General features: G+C 48.2%; 1 protein-coding gene across 4 annotated transcripts in view; it reads right to left on the minus strand.

Annotated features, from left to right (window-relative positions):
* Positions 1–5,757: 5,757 nt before the first annotated feature.
* Positions 5,758–21,974, minus strand: part of LOC119164531 (venom metalloproteinase antarease TserMP_A) — a 99,720-nt gene continuing 83,503 nt past the window's right edge. For all 4 annotated transcript variants that reach the window (XM_075872002.1, XM_075872001.1, XM_075872004.1 and 1 more), the window contains 2 exons: positions 11,677–11,859; positions 5,758–5,943 (listed from right to left, as the gene is read on the minus strand). In XM_075872002.1, coding sequence (XP_075728117.1) covers positions 5,866–5,943; positions 11,677–11,859 — 261 coding nt within the window. In that variant the 3' untranslated portion in view covers positions 5,758–5,865. The remainder of the gene's footprint in view (positions 5,944–11,676; positions 11,860–21,974) is intronic.

Genomic DNA, 21,974 nt, shown 5'->3' on the forward strand with positions numbered 1-21,974 from the left:
GCGAAGCATTCGTCCGTTCATTCGTTCTTGCTTGCGATTGTCCATGCATCCGTCTGTGTGACCGTTCATGCGTTCATCCGCCCATCCGTACGTGTGTCTGTTCGTGCGTCCATCCCTGCGTTCGTCCACGCATCCACCCCTGCGTCCTTTCATGCGTCCATTTATGCATTTGTTTGTGTGTCCGTTCGTCCATCTATTCAACACTCCAAGTACCAGCATCTCGCATATTTTCATCATAAATTCCTCATATAGAAGCACCGCCATCCAGCGGACATTCCAAGGACTAAATGAGAGGTGGCACATGCACACTTTCTTACGGCTTGCGCTTCGGGTCTACTTCCCACCTTTAACCCCCTCGAGTTCATGGTATATACTAGTTTACTGTATTCATGGCACTGCAGCCCAATGCTCGCTAAACCTTTTCAAAACCAAGGAGGTTGTGCCCAGGGAGTATAACGTAGCAACCTTTTCCTGTCAGATAGTGCTCGATGTACCATACGAGCGTACACCGACGGCAACGAGCATCGGCAACTACAAACCTGTATCGATATGGTTTTGATTATAAAACCATTGCTTTAGAAAACACCTGGCGTCTTTCGTTAAGCAGCTGGCTTTTTTTTGTTTTGCTTTAGAAACATCTGGCGTCTTTTCGTTTTGCTTTTAGAAAACATCCGGCCTGTTTCGTTAGTTTATTTCATCAATCAACGGCGTTTTGAACAAAAATTTTTATTGTTTAATCACGCACAGGAGAAATCTTACCAGGCACTACCTTGGAGGTAAACAATGGCTGCTACTGGGAGTGAAAGACAGCAGAAGTCGGCTTTTAATACTTCTACTTCTTCTAAAGTTTCCTACTGGAACATGCCAATGGCTGATAACGGGGAATGAGAGACAGGAGCATTCGGCTTTTAGTTAACGCCCACGCCAAGAACTTTTTATTGTTCAACAAAGCACCAGAGAAATCTCCCACCGGCACCACCTTGCAGGTCAAAATGTAACACTTGTTACACACTACGACTACGACTACGAGGAACGAACGATTGCCGCTTTAAGGAGCTCCGCCCCTAAAAGAGGGAAGAATAATATCTGCAATATTCATTAGCAGGGACAGTTTCGAGGGTGATTTGGAACGGGCGTCAAGTTAACCAATTGGCAGTCGTGGAGTCCCATCCCGCGCGCACGTCCTAAGAGGGCATCACCGGACCCCCTGTCCACACACTACGCTGATGTGAGCTTCAGCTAATTATTGGACTGCTAGGTGCACTTTCCTTACCACCATGGTTGTGTCTACAATACCTATATAAAGGAAATCACAGCATATCCACGGAGTGAATGATGATGAGTGGGGCAAAGCTTCAAAGAATTCATTGGCAAAGTTTGAATCATTTGCTGTAAGCTTTCGTCCGTCCGTCCGTCCGTCCGTCCGTCCGTTCGTCCGCCCGCCCGTCTGTCTGTCTGTCTGTCTGTCTGTCTGTCTGTCTGTCTGTCTGTCTGTCTGTCTGTCTGTCTGTCTGTCTGTCTGTCTGTCTGTCTGTCTGTCTGTGTGTCTGTCAATCAAATGAACACTCAAAGTACCGCCATCTCGCATCTTTTCATCATAGAATCACCATACCGCCATCCAGCGGACATTTCACACACTAAAACGAGAGGTGGTTAAACACATACAGGAGACGCACGACCAACGCCTTAAGGAGGTTTGTCCCTAAAAAAATCCAGGAATAGGAGGATATGATATGTCACTAATTATTTTCGCTTTGATCTTGTGCAAAGAACCTATAATGAACCCGATGCCGGCCCGAGCTGTGATGACGAGGTGCCTGGGGACGCGCATTTATTCCATGCTGGCTGACAAGAAAATACAAGATAAAATTTTGTTTACACGACAGGCGCACGTAACCTGTCTACACAATAAATCAATGTGCTGGTTAATAAACAATTTGTTACTAAATGTGAAATGCATCCTGGTGGTTCAGAACACCTTTCAGGTCTGCCTGTTCATTATGCGCGCTTCGCGTCTTTCACTACGAACCAACGTACACGGACACGCTTCGATGATATGCGCGTCTCGTCACCAGTCAGGCGTCCCTGCTTGGCATCACCCATGTCACCATCAAACTACAAAGAACAGTGCAATCTCTGAGTCTCTGGGTATGTAGTCAAACGTTCAATGTGTTACGAAAATAGATAAACAGACGAAACTTGCGTGTGCAGTCTTAAGTGGAAGCTTTTTGAAATGGCCATTGCAGCTTTCTGCAACGAAGGCATTCTTTCTTTCGGTACCTTGCCACTTGCGTAAATCGCGCACAATTGTTTCACGACGCACCGGCTCATAGTTAAGTTTAGATCATCATCCCTACATATCCTACGCTTACGAGCCCAAGACGAATCATTTCAAATGGTGCTGCGAAGTCAAGGGAGTTCAGAAAACGAACCCGGACAATCGAAGGAAAGCCGCATCCCGGAGTCGTCGCCAGTCGGCATCACGACGACAACACTGAGATCATTGGCATTATCGTTATCATCACTCAGCGCCTGTGGCATGGCCTGGGTGGTTGTTGCACACGTCGAATGCTGTTGGTGTAAAAGACAGAGTTCGTACTTTGCTCGGACAACTCTAGCATATCAAGGTAACAAGAGAAAGCCACATCGGGAGCTCGAAATTTTGTAATTGGTCCTTCAAGAAATCTGGGCTCTTATAGGCTGCTGTGAAAGTAGGTAGCGTCTCGTACCACGCCAGATTGACTGACTGAGACAGAATGTGTGTGTGTGCTGTTTGTCGCTGGTTCCTTTTTTTTAAAGACGATAGTCTTTCTTGAGGACCTTCAACGCAAAAATTTTGGTGTGTCTGTCTGTCCGTCTCTCTGTCTGTACATTGTCTGCTTGTCCACTCTCAACGGCACCGGATATTTTAAACGGCTGGCTTCACCCGCAGCACCCACAAATGCTGCTCAAGGTTTAGCGTTCATACTTGTGATATTGTCAATTAATGAGCAATTATTGCGCACGTCTGGGGCACCATAACAACGCGTATATGTTCTGCATGTACATCTTTTACTAGAAAATGCATACATAAGTAGTTTTAAGGACCGTAGCGCTTATCACGCTGCGCTGGCCATGCAACGCTTGCACGAAAAGGTGAGTGTTTCCAACGCTTTGCTAAGACGCGATAGTGGTGGCACCTACCCGTCGCTTTGCGTTCCTCACCTTATCACATCTGAGACGGGCGCGCACACCCCTCTGAGAGCCACGCGCTTCTATTTGAAAGAAGACTGCCAAGTGGCGCTCATGTCTCACGTGGGATAGAGTTACTGCATATGCTACCTTTAGGTAGCAAAGTGGCGCCAAGGTACGCCATCTGGGTTCAAAGTTGCGCCAAGGTACGCCATCTTGGGTTCAAATGTCTTGCGGGAAAACCTCTCACCACCCACGTAGGAAAAGCACTCGCGCTCATAGCGCTGCTTTATTTTTTTTGCTTTTTTTCTTTCTATTTTTTATGAACGTACGAGACAAACTCAGTCGCTCTGCTCACGCCTGGAAGCCTTGATTTTATGTTTATGTTTTTGGTAAATAATGAAAAAAAAAAACGTCCGCGTCAGCCTATTGAACCAGTGGTACATATTGCTTCGGCTTCTTTTGCACGGTTTTTCCCGTTTACATATTGTAAGCACAATATTGACGACATGTCGTCGTCTTCGTTAGAAGGGTTGATCAGGCGATTCGGCCTAATAAACGCTGTCGAGACTCCAACGCTGCTACTGTCTTATAATATGTAAAATTATTTTTCACTCTTGATCGCTATCGAGCCAGGAATGGAATATTTTCTTCGCGTTGGGCTCATTCGTTAACTGTGTGAGTTGACCAGCCAAGGCTTTGTAGTCTTCAACTGAATCGAGCTGGATAGCGATCGAGAGTGGCCGTGCGAAACCCACGTTAAGCGCGCATGTCGTATTGTGATCGTATTACAATCGCGGCTCACGACCAGTGATGTGAATCGTCGTTCAACAACAATGCCGTGTTCAACATTCTTTTCGCTTGAGGTTTCAAAGCTGCAATCAATTCACGCACTAGCAGCAACACCTTGCCGATTCCCAGCGTTCTGGTTTACATTCTCTCTTTATTTTTATCGTTTTAACGGCCAGACTAATTTGGACGTATGCAGCTGACACACGCTGGCCAACTCTAGATGTATAACGTAATCGCAACTGCATTTGTCATTAATACAAATAGAGCAAGTTTTGCAGTGCCATGGACAGATTGAAAAAAAAAAGCCAAGCGCATGGGCGTCAGCAGAGAAGTGTAAAAGGGGCCCTTGTCCCCCTCAAACCACAACAGCAGTTGCCCTCACCCAAAATATACTAGTGCTCTCGCTCTCCCTAAGTCACAATGCAACAATGGTTTGCACCCCCAAAAGAAAATCTGGCCGACGACAATGGCCAAGCGTTTATTCCTTCCGACTGAACACTAATCTTTCTATAGCAACACCCGCTGCACCGGCGTTTATTCGCATGGGCTCTACCTAGTACAATTCAACACAGAATGAATTTGCTACCGCGTTTCTCGTGACCAACAGGCAGCATTACCAACAGGCAACATTACCGAAGAAGCGCGGCGAGAATGACAACAGCCGTTGTCAACCCCACTTGATCTGCCCGGAAACTGCGTAGCGTTGGCTTCTCCGCAGTGCAAATGAACCACCTATGACCACGAGACGGCGCTAGGCAAATAGGGGCGCTGATCTCCTGTAGACGGAGCGAGCAGCGCCCGGAAAACAGTGGCGCAACTCTGCTACCTAAAGGTAGCATATACAGTAACTCTAACGTGGGACGCGACTCAATGCACTTGTTCGCCTCCGCTGCACGCTCGAGGCACTCGAACGCAGCACCTCCAAAATACCATTCACCAATTTTCTTGCGCAAAACATAGAATAAATTGTTCACTCTCTCCACACGCAAGACTATCGTCTTTCGCCGACATTTGCAGGTTACATGCAGACACGGCACCAATTTTTTTCCCTTACATTCCTTACACCTCCTTCATCCCCCTCCCATGCGTGAGGTAGCAGAATAGATTGACCTCCGTGCTTTTCTTTCTCTATTGCTCCTCTCTTGACTACCATCAATAAATGAGATGCGATTAAGGCAAAAGCCTTACAAGCATCATAAGACGCGGAAATCAACCACCGGTTTTGGCGTCGGCGTAAATCTGAGTGATTAAACAATCACCACATGATTATGTACTTATATGACATAATAGTGACGCGGTAAATCGCAGAAATTTGCGACATCATCACAAAATCATCGCGCCGTCACGCAACGCGATTTCTCGTGATGACGACTTGACGCGGAATCATCGCTCGGGCAAAAGTGGGCCAATCTCGGTGGCAATGGAAAGCCCCGTGAGGTGCAAAAACATTGCGGTGCCTGCGATCTCGGATCAAGGATAAAATGCAAAATTATAATAGGTACAAAAACATTTAGGGCAGATGGATTAACAAAATTGACTGAGAAGAAAAATTTGACAAAAGAAACGGCTTTCGCCTTTTGAGTCGTCTTATGCGAGTTCACAAGATACCACGTCCTGCTTTCGCTTTTTATTTTATTGTACAGATGACACCTGCTCGTCATTCTCAAGTAATGTCCTCCAGTATGCACGTGCCACTTTCTCAAAATAGTATATGGCTGCTGTCGTATTTCTGTATGAGAAAACAGAACAAATGCGGGGATATCCAAATGGTTCAGTTGGTAAAAACAAACATTTTATTATAATTGTTCAGTGGTTTCTAGTATTGGGCTCTTACAGCACAAATTTCGTATCATTCGATTCTTGAAGTTGTTCTTCTTGAAAGTGGCAGAAGTAATGTCATGTCTAGAATGTGCGGTCAGTATGATACATTTCATGTATTTTGGTCCAGTTATGCTCACCACAAACACCTCGCCAGCACGTCTGTAAACAAATGAAATAGAGTATTAAGCACGATGAGCCTGACAGTAAAAGTGAAATTCCTAGAAAGGGGGCAGTGGCTATACGATACAAAGCTTAATGCTTTTCTTTAGGCCATTCGATTCAGAACTTGATGTAGCAAGCCTTTTGTTCGCCCTTCCGGGTTAAATCTGTAAGGGGAGCGCTGACGTCTGCGTAATTCGGGATAAATTCCCGATAGTACCCGGTCAAAGCGAGGAAGGCGCGCACTTGTCGCTTGGTTGAAGAACGTGTTGCAGCTTCGATCTTGTCGAGTGTTTTCCCCAGCGGTTGCAATCTGCCCCTGCCAACTCGGTGTCCCAAGAAGTCAATTTCTTCCACACCAAGTTCGCATTTACTGGGGCGCACTGTAAGTCCGGCCCTCTGTATGCGCTCAAACAGCAGTCCCAGAGACCTCAGGTGCTCTTCCCATGCATCGGTGGCCACCAGTACGTCATCGTAGTAATGGTCCACACCGGGTACACCTTCCTCAACCTTCCGCATCAACTTAGCAAATACAGCAGGCGCTATCTTGATGCCGAATGGCATGAAGCGGAACTGATATAGTCTCGATGTCGTCGAGAAGGCCGTCTTCGCTTTGGACTCTTCAGTCAGCGGGATCGGCCAATAGCCCTTCATGAAGTCGAGCTTCGAGAAATACTTCTTCTTTCTCACTGTAGCAAACACCGCGTCAGTTCTTGTCATAGGTTCGGAGTCGGCCACCAGAACGTTGTTCAGGCGTCGAAAATCGATACACAGTCGATATGTACCGTCGGGTTTCTTTACCGAAATGACTGGCGAATTATAAGGTGACTCTGATTTCTCAATGATGCCAAGCTTCTACATCTCCCGCACCTCTTTCTCTACACCTTCCTGCGTTGCAAAGGGAAGAGGCTATTGTTTCACGTGGACGGGGTTACTTGTGGTGAGTTCGAGGTTGCAGTGGACCCAGTCAGTTTTGCCCGGGACATCCAAGAAAATACGAGCGTGTTCCCTGACAATTCTTTGCAGCTGTCCGATCTGCTGAGCGTCCAGTTTGTCGGAGAGCTTCACGTCTTCTTCCCCTTTTACTTTCAGCCAATCAGGGGTTGGAATATTCTCGTCTTCGCCCAATTCCACAACACCAAATGTCACGCTGCACACCTTGGTGGAGGGGCTGTTCCTCTCCTCGTATCTTTTCAGTAAGTTGGCGTGGAAGATTTTTCTGCCGCCAGCCGTGTCTACAACGTAGTCAGCTTCACCTTTCTTTTCCCGGACTTCGAAAGGGCCCTTTCATTGCAGCAGCAGCTTGTTCGTGTCGGTGGGAAGTAAAATCAGTACCTTGTCTCCGGGGTTTAAACTCCGCTCCTTCGCCTTTCGATTGTACAGCTTCATGTACCGTGCTCCGGCTTTTTCCAACTCCTCGTGTGCCAGGCGGCACGTTTCCTCCAAACGGTTCCGAAGGTCAAAGACATGCTGGTATGTCGTCTTAGCTTCTTCAGTCAAGTCGGCGTTCGTCCACAGCTCCTTCAGTATCGCCAAGGGTCCCCTCACATGGCGGCCGTAGAAAAGCTCGAAGGGTGAAAAACCATACTGGCCTGCGGAACCTCCCTATAGGCAAAGAGGAGAGGTGCCAGGTAGCGGTCCAAATCTCTCGGTTTTTCGGCGCACACGCGCTTCAACATTAATTTTAAGGTGCCGTTGAATTTTTCAACCACGCCATTCGCCATGGGGTGATATGGGGTGGTGTGGAGCTGGCGCACGGAAAGGAGCCGCGCTACTTCCTTTATCAGGTCCGATGTGAAGTTCGTGCCACGGTCGCTCAGTACCTCGCAGGGGACGCCAAATCGGGAGAACATCTCGACCAGGGCTTCGGCCACTCGCTCAGTTTCGATACTCGGGAGCACCACTGCGTCTGGATACCGGGTGGCACAATCCATCAAAGTCAAAATGTATCGGTTCCCATGCTTTGAGGGCGGGTGAATTGGTCCCACTATATCGATCGCCACTCGCTTGAACGGGGTGTCGATTATGGGTGCCCTCCCCAGTAGAACATGTGCTACACGGCCCTTTGGTACGGTGCGCTGACGAATGTCACATGAGGCGACGAACCTTTTTACGTCAGCTGTGATGCCTGGCCAAAAGAACTCCTCCGAGATCCGGTCCTTGGTTTTCTGCGTGCCCAAGTGTCCTGCCATTATACCATCGTGTGCTGTTTAAAGCACAGCTTCTCGGTGGCAGTGCGGAACGGCTAATTGGCGTACAGCCGTCCGTTGGCCTCTGTGTACTGTCGGTACAGCAGTCCCTGTTCTTGTTTATACTCGACGCTTCCCTTCTCATTTCGGCATGTTTGCTTCCTGCCGATCTTCTCAAAATACTGTTTGAGTGTCGCATCTCCCCTTTGCTCGCAGCCATAGTTACCTCCCGGCAATCCCGCCGTGGTCCCAGGCGTACGAAGCTTGGCAAAATTTTCCGGCTATTCATGTGCTTGGGAACGGGTGATAGCTGCTGCTACAGGCTCTTAACTCCTTTGTCGAGACAGGTTTTTCAGTCTCCTTTCTGGGATCATTAGAACGTCTTACGCCATCGATATTGCCCAGAATGAGGTCATACAGTGGATCTTGCAGGCATAGTGCTGTCAAATTGCCAGTAAAGAAGGGGGTGTCAACCTCAATCCGTGCTTCTGGCAGCATCCTCGCTGTTCCGTCAACCAAGTAGACGAGTCTGCTTGTACCTGTCAGCTCGTCTTCCTTCACCAACTTCCTCCGCACGATTTCTGTGTTGCACCCCGTATCCTGCAACACTGATATGTCTGTGCCTCGGAGGGTCCCTGTGGCCACTGGTAGGTTCTCGGCCAGATTTTCTGGCGGTGTCACCCTTACGGCGTTGACGACGGGGACTTTTTCGCCATTCCTAAGCTCGATATACCCGTCGCATATGGGATCCTCACGCGTTTCTCTTGGTGCGTAGAGGCAGGACGCCTGGAGTGAGTTATTTGCTCCTGACCGGCAGTCGTTCGCCCTATGTCCTTTTTTTCCCACACTTGAAGCAGACGATGGCTGAAATAGTGGCAGGTCTGTTGCGACACAAGTGCGGCGGGTGATTCCCACGACTGAAAATATAAGCACCGTGGTAGTGGTGCGTGGCTGTTGCCTCCTTTCTTGTATTTCCCCTTCTCGTCCGTTATGGGACCATCTTTCTTTGTTTTCGCTGGGCTTGCTCCACCCTGAGCTTCCAAAAACTGGTCTGCCAGCTCAAGCATGTCTCCCAGGGATTCCGCCCTCCTTTCTTCAAATGTAATGCCAGGTTCGAACCACATCCATGCAAAAACCTCTCTCTAATCAACAATGCCCGGAGGGACTCGAATTCTGTCTCAGTTTTGGACAGCTCAACCCATCTGTAGCAAGAGAGGAAGACGGGACGGCGGCCAACGTGGTCGTGTCGTTCTATCGCCACTTTATCATCCAATGTGATTGCCGAAGCGGAGCGGCAGCGGCTGCCACGTCCTAACCGCCAGGCCTTGTGCTCGTTCTCCACCGCTCGCGCCTCGAGCTGTCGCGTGAGCTGCACGAGAGGCGCAGCGCGGTGGCTAGAAAAATGACCATGATGATGACGCTAAAGATTACTCCCCCCCCCCCCGCAGAAATGAATGCGGAATGAAAATAATGAGAGCGTATATACAAGCGAGTTAGGTTCGCAAAACGAAACGGGGTCCATGAGTAGTCCAGGTCGTCAACGGGAAGGGACAATCGGCAACCAGTGGGTCTCTGGCGGGCGACACTGGGAGAAACACAGCGGGCAAAGATGGCAGCGCCGGGTCGCTTTGGCCATAAACATGAGCGTCCCACGATGACTAGGCGGGATCACTCGAGAGCGCTCCCGGTGCTTCGAGAATCCGTGTCTGACAAAGGTACACACAGGTGGAGCCGTGGGAGGGCGCCGGGGAGGCCGAGCCGGTGATGGTGGCGAGATGGTGCTATGCATTGAAACGGAACCAGGACGACCGAGTACTGAAACATAAAGGATGCGGTGGCGTCTCCAACAGCACACATGGCGCCGACATGGCTGTTGACAAGGAGCAGTGGGCTGGCAGTGCGGCCCGGACGTAGCCGTCGATGGAACACCAACCTGAGCGTTGCAGTGTGGCTGACATGCCGGCACGGATGACCGAGTCAACGGGCGTGGAAACGCCGTGGTCGAAATAGCGCACGGCAGTCACTGCAGGCAGTTAGGTCCACTGTGATCGGTCTGCCGATGTTCCGCGCAAAGGCGGTAGTCACCTTGGTCATGATGAGGGTCATGTCTGAATTCAAGGTAGATTGTTGCGTTATGGTGTCGCCCTTCCAAGATTCCGAAGGTTGGCCAAGGGATCCGGAAGGCGTGGGCTCTACCGGAGACTTGGCTGGCGCACCCGTGCTCGTCGGGGAAGCCTGGTGGATGTCCGCCTGTGTGGTGGTTATAGATTGTGCTGGCTGCTCTGCCATTAGAAAATCTGTCATCTGGTCCTTGGTCATTGTAGCGGCATCTCGGAAGTTCTGCTGTAGCATGTCGCGGGCAACAACTTCAGCTGCGGGAGACGTCAATGGAGATGGTAGTGGCTGCTTGCAGGATGCGATTGCCAAGGTTGATGGAAGATCATGTTCATTGGATAATGTCGACTGTGGAAGCTCCGGAATCGGGTGCCGAATAATGGGTGAAAATATCTCGTGCTCAGACTCCGAGGCGCGCGGCAAGGTAGCCGTCGTGGAGTCTGGGGTCCCTGAGGTGTCGCGTGCCATTGATGTCACGGAAGTTGTGCATGTGGCAGGCACCTGCGGTGAACCTTTGTACGTGGGCGCCAACGGAACGCAGCTCTCGGTGGTGTAGTCAGTGGAAGTGCGAGCGTCTTCTACCTCGTCGTCGTGGTCGGGTGCAGGATTCAATGTTCCTGTGACCGTATCTGAGGTAGAGGGAGTCGTAGCTGGAGTGGTGAGGTCGTGGTCATTAGAGGGTGGTGTGCCGGTTGTTAGCACACGTTGCGACGCAGTGACAGCCCCAAAGTCGCGGGACCCTGGAAGCAGTCGGTACGTGAGGCCGTAGCAGGTGAGCAGCACAGTGCAGAGGGCGTTATATGGCTGCGGGCTCGTGATCGATGTGGTAGAAAGATTGCGAAACTCGACCGGCAGCGCGTCGAGCAAGATGGCGTGCATAAGCGGCTGGTCCGCGACGCCATTCACAGCGAGAACGGCGTCGAGCCACATGAGCCAACCAGATTTACTTAGACCTAAACTCACCAATCTATTACTCACCTGCACTAAGTCACACTCGCAATCATGGCTCAATATGAGCCCGCCTGAGTCGACTCATGAGAGTGTTTGCTGACTTGTAACTCCAGATGCCTAACTTAAATTTCCAGCGTTTCGTTTCACGGGAACGGATAAACAAAACTTTTTCAAATGAATTTCATACGTCACTGTGAAGTTACATGCACTGCCACTGTTAGGTAGAAAATATGGTAGGTCAGTGTTTTTATTTGGAACATTTATTATCACGAAAAAGTACAATGTGTAATTTACACAGCTGCTAACGCGCTAATACGGCAATGTGGTTGCAATTACAACTTTAGTCGTAGTTATGGTCGTAGTTAGGTGAGACGTTTTGGGCGCTGACATGACAAGTTTGTAATGAACACTTATATAGAGAAGGTTAATGCCACTTTCATGAAGCTAGTGAATGTAAGTGAAAAGATGTAACAAGTACCTTGTTCCCGCCACACGACATTGCTTCTAGCAAAGTGTGCAGCTGGCATTCCTTCAGGTCTTCATAACTATAGTCACCCTCGTAATCACTTAAGTCCACACTAATATCCTCCCGTTTTTGGACGCTGTATAAGCTTGACTTCCAGCAACAGTGTATTTTGCATTGTGGGTAGTCGTCCCATCGCTGTTTGTGGAACAGAAAAAATAAAACAAATGAGCCAACCTGACAAGATGTGCTAGGCATAATTATTATAGTAATGTGAATTGAATAAAGTCTTTCACTCACTCACTACCGCCCAGTAGGCGTGGCATTGATGTAAAAAAAAACGAAACGAGAGATTTAGAAAACTGTAAGCAGCCCCACTTTAATTGAACGCTAGGGAAGAGCAATGCAATCTCTGTCCCCGTATTTCTCGTTTTCAGCATTTGTTTTGTGACCGCATCTCTTTGTAGGCTCACTACTGTTTTTTCACTTGTTTTTCTCTGGCTGTCACCTTGAGATCTTCCTTACATGGTTGCCCTTTGGCTGCTGTGTTTGTTTTCCAAATTATGATTGATCCGTCAAAGTATTCGTTCTTAATCTGCTTGCTCAAAAGTGATGGTGGAATTTTCCCATTGTAAATACAGCCGTTCTCGAGTGAGTGCGCACCATCATTTTCGGTGAGCCTCCTTAGTGGCGCCCATGGCCAACAAACTACGAAAGTTCCTTATATATCCATAGAATGCTTGCTATATTTTTAGAAGTTACGCAGTTCGGTACTCCGACCGAGCGCTCGCCACCTAGCGGCTGAGTCTGGAAACGGTGCTAACAGGTTCACACTTGAAAAGATGTGCTACCACGTTGCCCGCAGTGGGAAGAGGCCATATAGTTTATTTTCGCCACGCCGCACGTGGAAGCCCGAGAAAAAAAAAGAAAGTGACGTCCAAAGATCATTAGATTATTGCAGTGCGCTGCAATGCATGCTATTGTGATGGAAAGATGGCAGAGTATCGTTCAATCACTTCTCGAAGGATGCAGATGACGCGTGACGTAGAATGGCTCAATCAAAAACTGACGTACTGGGAAAAAAGCAAAGCACATTAAGGTAGTTTGTTTAAATGAATTTTCACGTGACAAAGTAATTCTTCTCGGTGAGCACACCGTTATCCACCGTGTGTGAATTACCAATATTCGGGCTTCTCTCAGCGTGGAGCGTAGTTTTGTTTACAGAAGCACTTGAGAAAATTTGTTGCATTGCCTGTGTGAGTGTATTTTTCACATTTTCTCGTTTTCTGCGCAACTCGTAGTGCTACCCGTTCTCAAATTAAGCTGTGCTAATTATTCTCTCTAAACATTACTTATTTCGCATTTCTGTGTGTACACAGGCACACAAACACGCACGTAAAAATTACACGTGTGTGTTTGTATGTTCGTGCGTATATATATTACGTCCTTGCACTCGTAGTGTGCGTGCATATATTTGCTTTGCATATCAACTACTGCCAACAGGAACAAGCGAGTGCTCGGAAGCACACGACCTTATTTATTAGAAACCTAATAAGATGGATTGATGAACGAAAAGAAAGGAGCACTTTTAATTAAATCGAAACGAGTAGTTGTCTTATCTCAAGATAAGCTGGCCCAGGCGTATCTCTGTTCTGTAATCAAGTGAACGGCATGCGTATTCCGCGTTTGACGGGGCAAGGGAACTCAATGGTATCCATGGAATCGGCAGCATGAGTCGCAGCGTAATTATCTCGAAAACTGTTAAGGCCTTGCCTGTAGCAGCGAAGCAACGCAGCGCAGTAGTGCTAGCACTTTACGTAGAAGCCTGCTACACATGAGCAGTTGCCTTTTTCAACCTCGGGCTCACTAGACAGGTCCTTCAATTGAAGTAGTTCTGATGCAGTTGAGCGAAGACGCTCGATGTTTTCGTGCACAGCGCAACTATTTCCGTTATTTTGCCAGTGAAATTCTTTATGCCTATGACAATAAGGCAGTTTGCAGCCAGCAACCTTTCTACTTTGACAAGAGAACTCGATCAGACGCCACAATCAAGAAACTTCAGCACAGCGCCGAGCAAAAGTGCCGCGTTGACCCTGATAAGCGCAGCCTTCTTTGTTTTTTCGGTCAGCGTTGCTTGCACACGAAGCGGTTTAAGGAGTTACGAATAGACATTTGATGGACATTCGGGATGTGAAGAGAGAGAGAGAGAGCTTGAAAAAAGAAAAAAAAAAGACGCATCTTCTGCAGCCCTAGTTTGGCTCAGCAGTTTGGCTTACAGATGATGAGCTTGCAGGAGTGGGGTGAGGTTATTAAATTTGGAGAAGAGTGAAGAAGGGAAACAGCCCCCATGACTGAGAACGCAGTGGGCGGCTTCTATATCCGGTTGTCCAGTCCAGTGTCTTCAACAAAGTGAAAAACCACCTGGAAGACCAAGGTGTGGTACCCTGCAGGAAAAAGAGGTCCCTGGGTGTAGCTGCGGGCATCGCATGGCGACGGAGTGCGGCGAGCAAGGCGGCTCGTTAAGCGCGAAGCGCTGGGCAAACACACAATAGGTACCGGGTGGTTTCGTCTGCTCGGCACGCAGTACACGCAGGAAACAAGGCTCTGCCAATCCGATGACTCCGGGCATGGCTTCCGAGATGGCGGGCGCACAGCGAGTTTCTCTCCGGGCTTCCGGCCGTCGCGATTGCACGAAAAGCATGTTTCCAGAGGTGGGCGTGGCCCGCTATGTTCTCCGCGCCGCGGCGCTTCCACGGAGGACCGAAAAGGCTGTAGCGCTGGTGTAGCTTCCAGTTGGCGAAAAAAAAGATGGTTTTGTGCTTTTATATAACCTCGCATTCATTCGGAAATGTTGGGTCAATGTGAACGAGGGGCAAAATCAATGCTGGGGCGTGTATATTCTCAAATGGGTCAATCTCAAAGGCCAATCTCGTTTTTTTGCAGTATATTGGCGCCCCGCTTATTAAATCACTTGTGAATTCGATGCCTTTGCAAGAGGTCTGCATGTTGTGGAAACTTACTATGCTACTAAGCGAGCGTGCTGTATGGTATGGCAAAATTTGGCAAAGAAGGAAACAAAATGACAGACCAATCGGCAAACGAAGTCAGATGGACGCCGCGTTCTACGCTAACGGCTTACACTCGATTAAATGAATTACTTTTTATTTTCTTACACAGAATCAGCACTGCTTCTCATTCAAGCGCCGTTTCAGATATTCTTGCGTATGCACTGATGTATTTACACATGCGCTGCGGCGTAGTCTTAATACTTCTTACAAGCAGTCTACGCATCTTAAGCTGGTACGCCTGCCGTCCTGCCGAGCTCACCACAGCAGGTCTCCCGTATAGTTAAGAAGCGTTCAGTGGGATTGCTCAACGAGGAGCAATACAGTGCTCGGCGCGCGAGGGATAAATAAAAAAAAGCAATAAAACCACGTCGCGCTGCACGTCACAGCTGTGATCACGTTAGGGCGCCAGCAATAATTCTCGAAACAGCGTTAAAATGTAAAGCAGCCGTTGTTCCATGAAACGAATGAGGAAGGAACCCACTCATTCATGGTTAACTCGTGAGCGTAGAATGAGGCAATTTAATTTCGTTTGGAAATTGAGGTCCCCGTTTTTATGTGTTCCGTGTGCGCCGAGCAGCCAGAAAACTTTAGCGGTGATTTTCACTCATTCGCAAAAAAAAAAAATTCTTGCGCATGATCGAATCCTGTGCGCTTTGCTTTCCCTCGTGGTCTCCGCCGCCACCAGAATCCACCGTGAATACGCCCTCTCACGGTAGCGAGGTGCTCAAGGTGATACACATTACTTTTGCTGGGGAGTGCGGCGATTGGGACGGCCGGAGAGAAACACGCCCCACGCCTGCAATCTTAAGGGCCATGCACCGGGCTGCAGTGCAGAAGCAGCCAATGCGTAAACAAAGTAGGAGGAATCTCTTCTTTTTGGTGAAACCACGGTCAGGCCGCCGGGTGGGCGGTTATATTCTGACTAAAAGATCTTCAGTGGGAGAGCGTAATAGTAGCCTCCTCAATGTGAGCTTCGAAAACTCTCAGGAGACCATTGCATAGCATACGGAGACGAAGAAGTGAAGCGCTTCTTTCGCCATGGTGGCTGCCTGCTCATATTCCTGGATTCTCTATGAGATGGGACCCATTGCACAGAAACATCAATGCCACTGCCAAGGAGCGCATGCAGCTTGCTGACGAGCAGCTGCCATCCGACGGCTGCCCATTCCAGCTTCGCCATGAGCAGCAACGCAGCTATTTAGTGACATACAACAGCCATGAGGCACATTGAAGAGTCTGTCACTTGGAGGTAAACGTCCAGGTGGAGACCGACTATCTGCAGCGGTAGAGCAGTCGGCAAAGGGGAGACGACAGGAGGATTTCCTACCAAGTGCTGGAATTACACAGCTAGGAAGCTGTGGCCGAGCCTGTGTCTAGGAGGATGGAGCCGTCAGTGTTCGCAATAAGCCTTCCAGCCAGCTCTTCCTCAAGCTGGGAGGCAGGCGCCTGCTAGAGTGCAGGCTGGTGAGCGATCCTTCGAGAGTTCTCCCTGACCGGTAATGATAGCCAGTGGTTTTTCTCACTAGCCACATTTCTCACTAGCCCCCCCCCCCCCCCCCCCCTCCGTCCTTCATTTTAGTCCATGGTTGGGACATATTAGTAACAAACACCAAGTTCTTAACAACTAACAAGTTCTTATCATGTACACCACTTATTCATAAAGCCCAAAAGACACACAGTTTAAGAGCGTAACGAAAAATTGGTCTCATTGTATTGAAGCCAGACCAATGACCGGTGCCTTTGGTTCAGCTTTTCTGAACGTTGCACTGCTGAGTTTGGCTGCTGCTGTACCCCAGAATATGGCTACTGGCGCCCAGAGGGTGGCTGCAGCACAGAAGGTTGCACTACGCTTGGAGACAGTGGCTGTGTGTGACACGGAAGGTTGCATTACGTTAGAAAACGGCAGGTGCATCCCGGCAGGTTCAAACATGTCAGCAGGTGGGAGCTGTGACAAGGCAGGTGGCAGTGCGCAAGCAGGCGGTAGCTGCGACAAGGCAGGCAGTGGTATGGCAGCAGGTGGCGGATCCGACACGGAAGGTTAGAGCGATGCAGGCTAAGTCGCCATGACCGGAAACTACAACCCAGGTAGCTTTGGCTAGTGAGAAGCACATCCCCCCCCCTCTGGAATACTGGAAAGCTTGGAAGCATTTCATGCACGGTCGTCTTCAAGTCTGTAAGAAGCAGGTCCCTTCCTTTGCGACACTTCGGTTGCTGAGAATATGCAGTCGCCTTAAAGCGAACAGGTGGTTTCTTGACGTGAGCAGTGACACCTGCTGCCATCCCTGGTTCCTTGACAGCTCTCGTTTTGACACTCTACAGCTTGCAGCTGTGCTGTTGACACGGGACTCTACGATCTAATAGGGACAATTTCTTAACTGTTTTTTGGCAAAGGCTGACGTTGAAAAGCCAACGTAATCCAGCCCGGTTTGAGGGATCCTGTCATACAGCAGAACTGCAGGGGAAACCGCAGTTCCTTCTGCCTTTTGCAGTTCTTTTTTTCTTTTTTTTGCAGTTCTTGCAGTGTTTTGCAGTTCCATTTTCCAATTGCCTGTGAAGTAGCCCTGTAAATAGCAGGGTATTCTATGACTGTTTGTAAGAGTCGTAGTTATTTGAGAAGCGCATCTTGAATAAAGTTTCCGAATGTCTGCTGCAACCGTTCCCTTTCTCCATTCTCCTAAGGGCAGTGCCCTAGCTAATGAAAAAGATGGATGGATCTGCCTTGCAGAAAGGTAATGAATTCACGTGAGCTTGACAGCCCTATGGCCGCAAACAATTTCCTCAGGGTAGCCTTCGCGACCAAGATCATTTCTCGAGTCTTTCATTGTGCTCATGGATAGCTCACGACAAAAATTTACGTCTGCCAATTGAAGTGGTAATCAACAAGCGTTATAGCAGTATGCCGTTGTGAGGTGCACAATTCAATGGACTAACGATGTATAAAACAAGCTGCTGCCATGGTCTTTCAGGTCATTGAACCGGTTGCAATGGTGCTGGAGATGCCTTGCAAGATTTACCTTACTCTAGACAGATGTGGCAGTTTTTCACTGCTGTCTCAACTGGCCAATACGTGCGTGGCCATCAGAGCCACTCGAGAAATCGCGCTTCGGTGCGCGTGATACCAAGATGCCTCTCATGTGTGGTGGCAATGATCTGGCCAGTGAGAATGTAACAATCACGAGAAACCTTGCACTCTGTAGAAGATTATCAACAGAAATTTCCTTTCTTATAAATTCCTCATCGAGTAATTGATTTTGTTGATTGATATGTCACTTTTAACTTCCTGCAACCACCTTATGATTATGGCAGACGCCGTTTTAGAGGGCTCCGGAAATTTCTAACACCTGGTGTTCTTTAACGTGCACCCAAAGTCTGAGCACATGGGCCTACAAGATTTTCGCCTCCATCGATAATGCAGCCGTCGCAACTGGGATTCAATCCCGCAACCTGCGGGTCAGCAGCCGAGTACCTTAGCCACTAGACCGTCGTGGCGGGCCTAAGACTTTTGTGGCGGCCAGAAACTAGGCTCTAATCACGGTTTCTAGACAACCACAGTCGAGGAGGGCCTCTGCCACACAAGCTGGCTCAGTGAGCGACAGAGTTTGTGCGACACATGTGCATCGGTGAAAGCATTTGTGGAGCCCTTGTGGTATTTGACAATGACGTTATCGCAAAGCAGTCAGGAACTCCTTGCGATTTAAGGTAAGCAACTTCCACGTCTTTATTACGACACCAAAGGAAGAAGTGCACGGTGGTCTGGATTTCGAAATGGCCACCACAAGGGTGTGTGTGCCATCGCCCACATGCCCAACTACATTCCAGTGTTTCTGGTTCCCCGACCTAATTCTTTTTCTCCGCAAGAGACAACGTACGAGATGCGAAAGCGACTGAGCCGAGCTCTTGGCCATCTTGTTGCTGGAGGACTGCTCCCATTCCATAGTCGGAAGCATCTGTCCATACAATCGTACTGAGTTTTAACCATGAACTCTATCTTATCTGTAAGTGGCGTGATACCACGTGCAGTGACCTTGTGCCCTAGAAAATATTTCTCGAACGTAAAGCACAATTGTTTAGTTTCAGGCCCGCATCCTTGATTTTCTGCAGGGCTGTTTCAAGTTCAAGAGGTGTTGTTCTGCATTCTTGCCAACAATGATCGCATCCTAAATATAGAACAACACACTAGGGCGACAGTCAAAAGTACTGCCATCATCATATGAAATGCCAAATAAGCAGAATATAAACCAAAGTGTACTATCTTGAACTAGAAGAGTCCATCGTGAGTGATGAAGACTGTCAGGACTCTGCTGTGAGGTGCAAAAGAACTTGATTGCAAGCGGAAGCCGAGCGATGTTTTAAGAAGTGTGTAGCGCCTAATGAATCATGGAGAAGCTCTTGTGTGTGGTAACGGTAAGCTATCTGGAACAATAGCCTTATTCGGCTCTACACAGATTCTGACGCTGCCATCTTTCTACGAAAGCGCATTATGACGGGGTTCATAAAGTCTTAGGTAACGCGTTTCCGTCACGGAACTGACGTAAAAAATAAGTATAATTACATGACAAAGAAGAAATGTTGCGTCAAGAGGATTCGAACCGACAACCTCTGGATGTGCGACTATAGATGCCGGGTACACTTCACTGCGCCACGATCATATTTTTTAAAAAGCCAGTGAACTTTGCCGTTTTCTTCCTCTTCTTTTTGTTCATGTTTGTCCTTTGTTTGATGTATATTTATTTGTCACGCCACCACATGTTTGTGCGCTTTAAAACTACGTCTTTTATATCTACCGCTGCCCTCTCAAAGCGTTCTTGGTAAAGTACAGTAATTTCATCTTCACTGTAACATTTGTGATTAGTTTTTTCAATGCGCCGTTTCTAAGCATATGTCGAATTCTGCACATTTCCAAAAGAAGTTCAATTTAGTCAATGCTTTAACACACCCCCAGGTGGCGGCGTTACCCCAAGCATTGGTCCCGATCATAGCGTCTATCAACACGAGACCTCTGAAACGTGCCTGTTTCACTTCAATGTAACTCCACGTTACCCACTTACACTTACCCGTGAATAATCACGCTAACCAAAGGAAAGACACGACACGCGTTGCGTTTCTCTCTGGTCAGGCAGTGGTCTTCAATAACTCCTACATGTCGCGAGTAGGTGGCAGCCTGAGCTCGGCATCCAATCAGTCACGCTCTTCTGGCTATTACGTCGCTTTCTCTGGCAATGCTCTAACCGTTAAATACCACAGCTTTTTATTCCAAAGACTGCCCTTTGGCATAACAAGGATACCTAGAAATGGCACAGGCTCATCACACATAACTAAAAAAGTTATACTCATGCATAAAGTTTTACAAGGATTGGCGGAATGGTCCTCTTATCCATCCCTGTAAGTCCGAAGGGCGACCGGGATGGTGATTCGTTGTGCTGAATGACGAAGGCGCACTTGCTCTAGGCTCGGGCAGCTAAACGCGAGAATTTTCAAAGTACTTTGTGGTGAATGAAGGGCCCGGCGAGACTAATGTTGTCATCCATTGGCAGATTCGGAGCACTTCCGGTAATACTTTCTTTCTGCTCCACGTGGAGCCCGTCTATTCTATTCGAAGATTGAAAGTGCTCCCTGTATGTTCCATTGGCACATATGGAGCAGCTCCTTCACGAGATCCACTACACGGAGCAACATTTTCTACTTCGCGAAAATCGGTGGATTCGACCAGAAGTCGCAAGCGAATCTCGCCATGAAACGGTACGACCTTTAATCGTGCCAACGGACGCCAGCTCTATCGGTTGTGCCTCGTATCGGAACTCACGATTTGTTAGCCTATAGTCGCTGTTCGCAGCGTGCCCACTCGTGCAAGAAGAAAGACGCGCGAATCGTGTTCCATTGTCACCCTGCCATTTGCTCCAGAGGGAGTGCGTGTGTTCCTTTGGTAGATTCCCTCCTGTGGCTCTCCGCCAGAGTGGAATGCTCCGGCGCAGAGGTCGTCAGCCACTCCGAATCAGCCAATCAATGACACCATTAGTGTGTGCATGCTTGCGAAGGACCAAAGAGGATAGGGATGAACTCCCTGCCGACGTTGTGGGTCTTGCGGTCCCTACTGTCCTCCTCAAGGAAGTTGAGTGTGTCGCACTATCCCGGAGAAAAGTAATGTGTTCTATGTTGTTTACTTGTCTTATACGCCCCGGTAACCGGTAAAAAAATGGAGCAGCAAATATACATAACTGCGATGGTTCGTTTATTAGCTAGTGAGGAACGTTAGTCGTTGGGATGTAGATGTATGAGTAGATGTGCACGTGAATGCATCCACATTAGGTAATGCTATATCTGTCAAACATCAATAGACATCGCGCAAGTTATCTTATATCAATGTACAGTAAACAATCAACTATAGCTCTGTAACACATTTTACTTTCGTGTTTTACTGATTCCTATGAGAGATAGATGAATTTTTTTTAAACAACGACAATGGGGGCTCCCATTCAGAAGCATCGATGCACTCGATGATTTCAAAGCTCCATAATATTTGAAGCTCATATAACACTTGCGCAAGAAGTGAATATTGCAGACGGCAAAGCTTGAAAGTGATAGCCTGCATACTCGTAAAGGTTTCACCCGATGCGAGAAACCCTTAGCAAGGCCCAAGTTCGAACTGAAGAGTGGACTGAACTCACTTGTCAGGGATGGCGGCAGGTTTGCTAGACCGGGTTGTATGTTGGAAAACGCAGAAATAAAACGAGGTACCGAGTCATTGGCCGACGTCGACGGAGCAGAAGACGTAGTTGTATGTTTAAAAGAACTTTCAATGCGAAGACTTCAAGCCTAAATGCCGTGACATCCGATAAGAGAAGTTCCTCGGCGAACATAAAACAAAGTGACGCAGCGTGTCATTTGAACTGTACGTCTGCCATGAAACAATCCAACACGCGAATGGGACGTTGGCAATAGTAAAAAAAAAACAAACTGACGTGTGGTACAGGCAGAAGCGAAATGCTCAGCCAATGTCGACGGAAGTCTCGCCATGATAAACGTGAGACAGACGACCCGGAAGCAACAAGAAGAGATTTCCCTACGTCAGACACCAGCGCTTCTATTTTTTAATTTTTTATTACTGTATATTCCAGAGAGATAATAACTGGTTAACAATCTAAGGCGGTGATTTAGTACAATCAAAAGAAAGAAATTCTAAAAGGCAACAATAAATAAATAAAACAGACAACATACAAGTACATTTTTTCAAACTACAAACATAAT

The sequence above is a fragment of the Rhipicephalus microplus genome, chromosome 8 (assembly GCF_043290135.1).
Source record: "Rhipicephalus microplus isolate Deutch F79 chromosome 8, USDA_Rmic, whole genome shotgun sequence".
Classification (NCBI taxonomy): domain Eukaryota; kingdom Metazoa; phylum Arthropoda; class Arachnida; order Ixodida; family Ixodidae; genus Rhipicephalus; species Rhipicephalus microplus.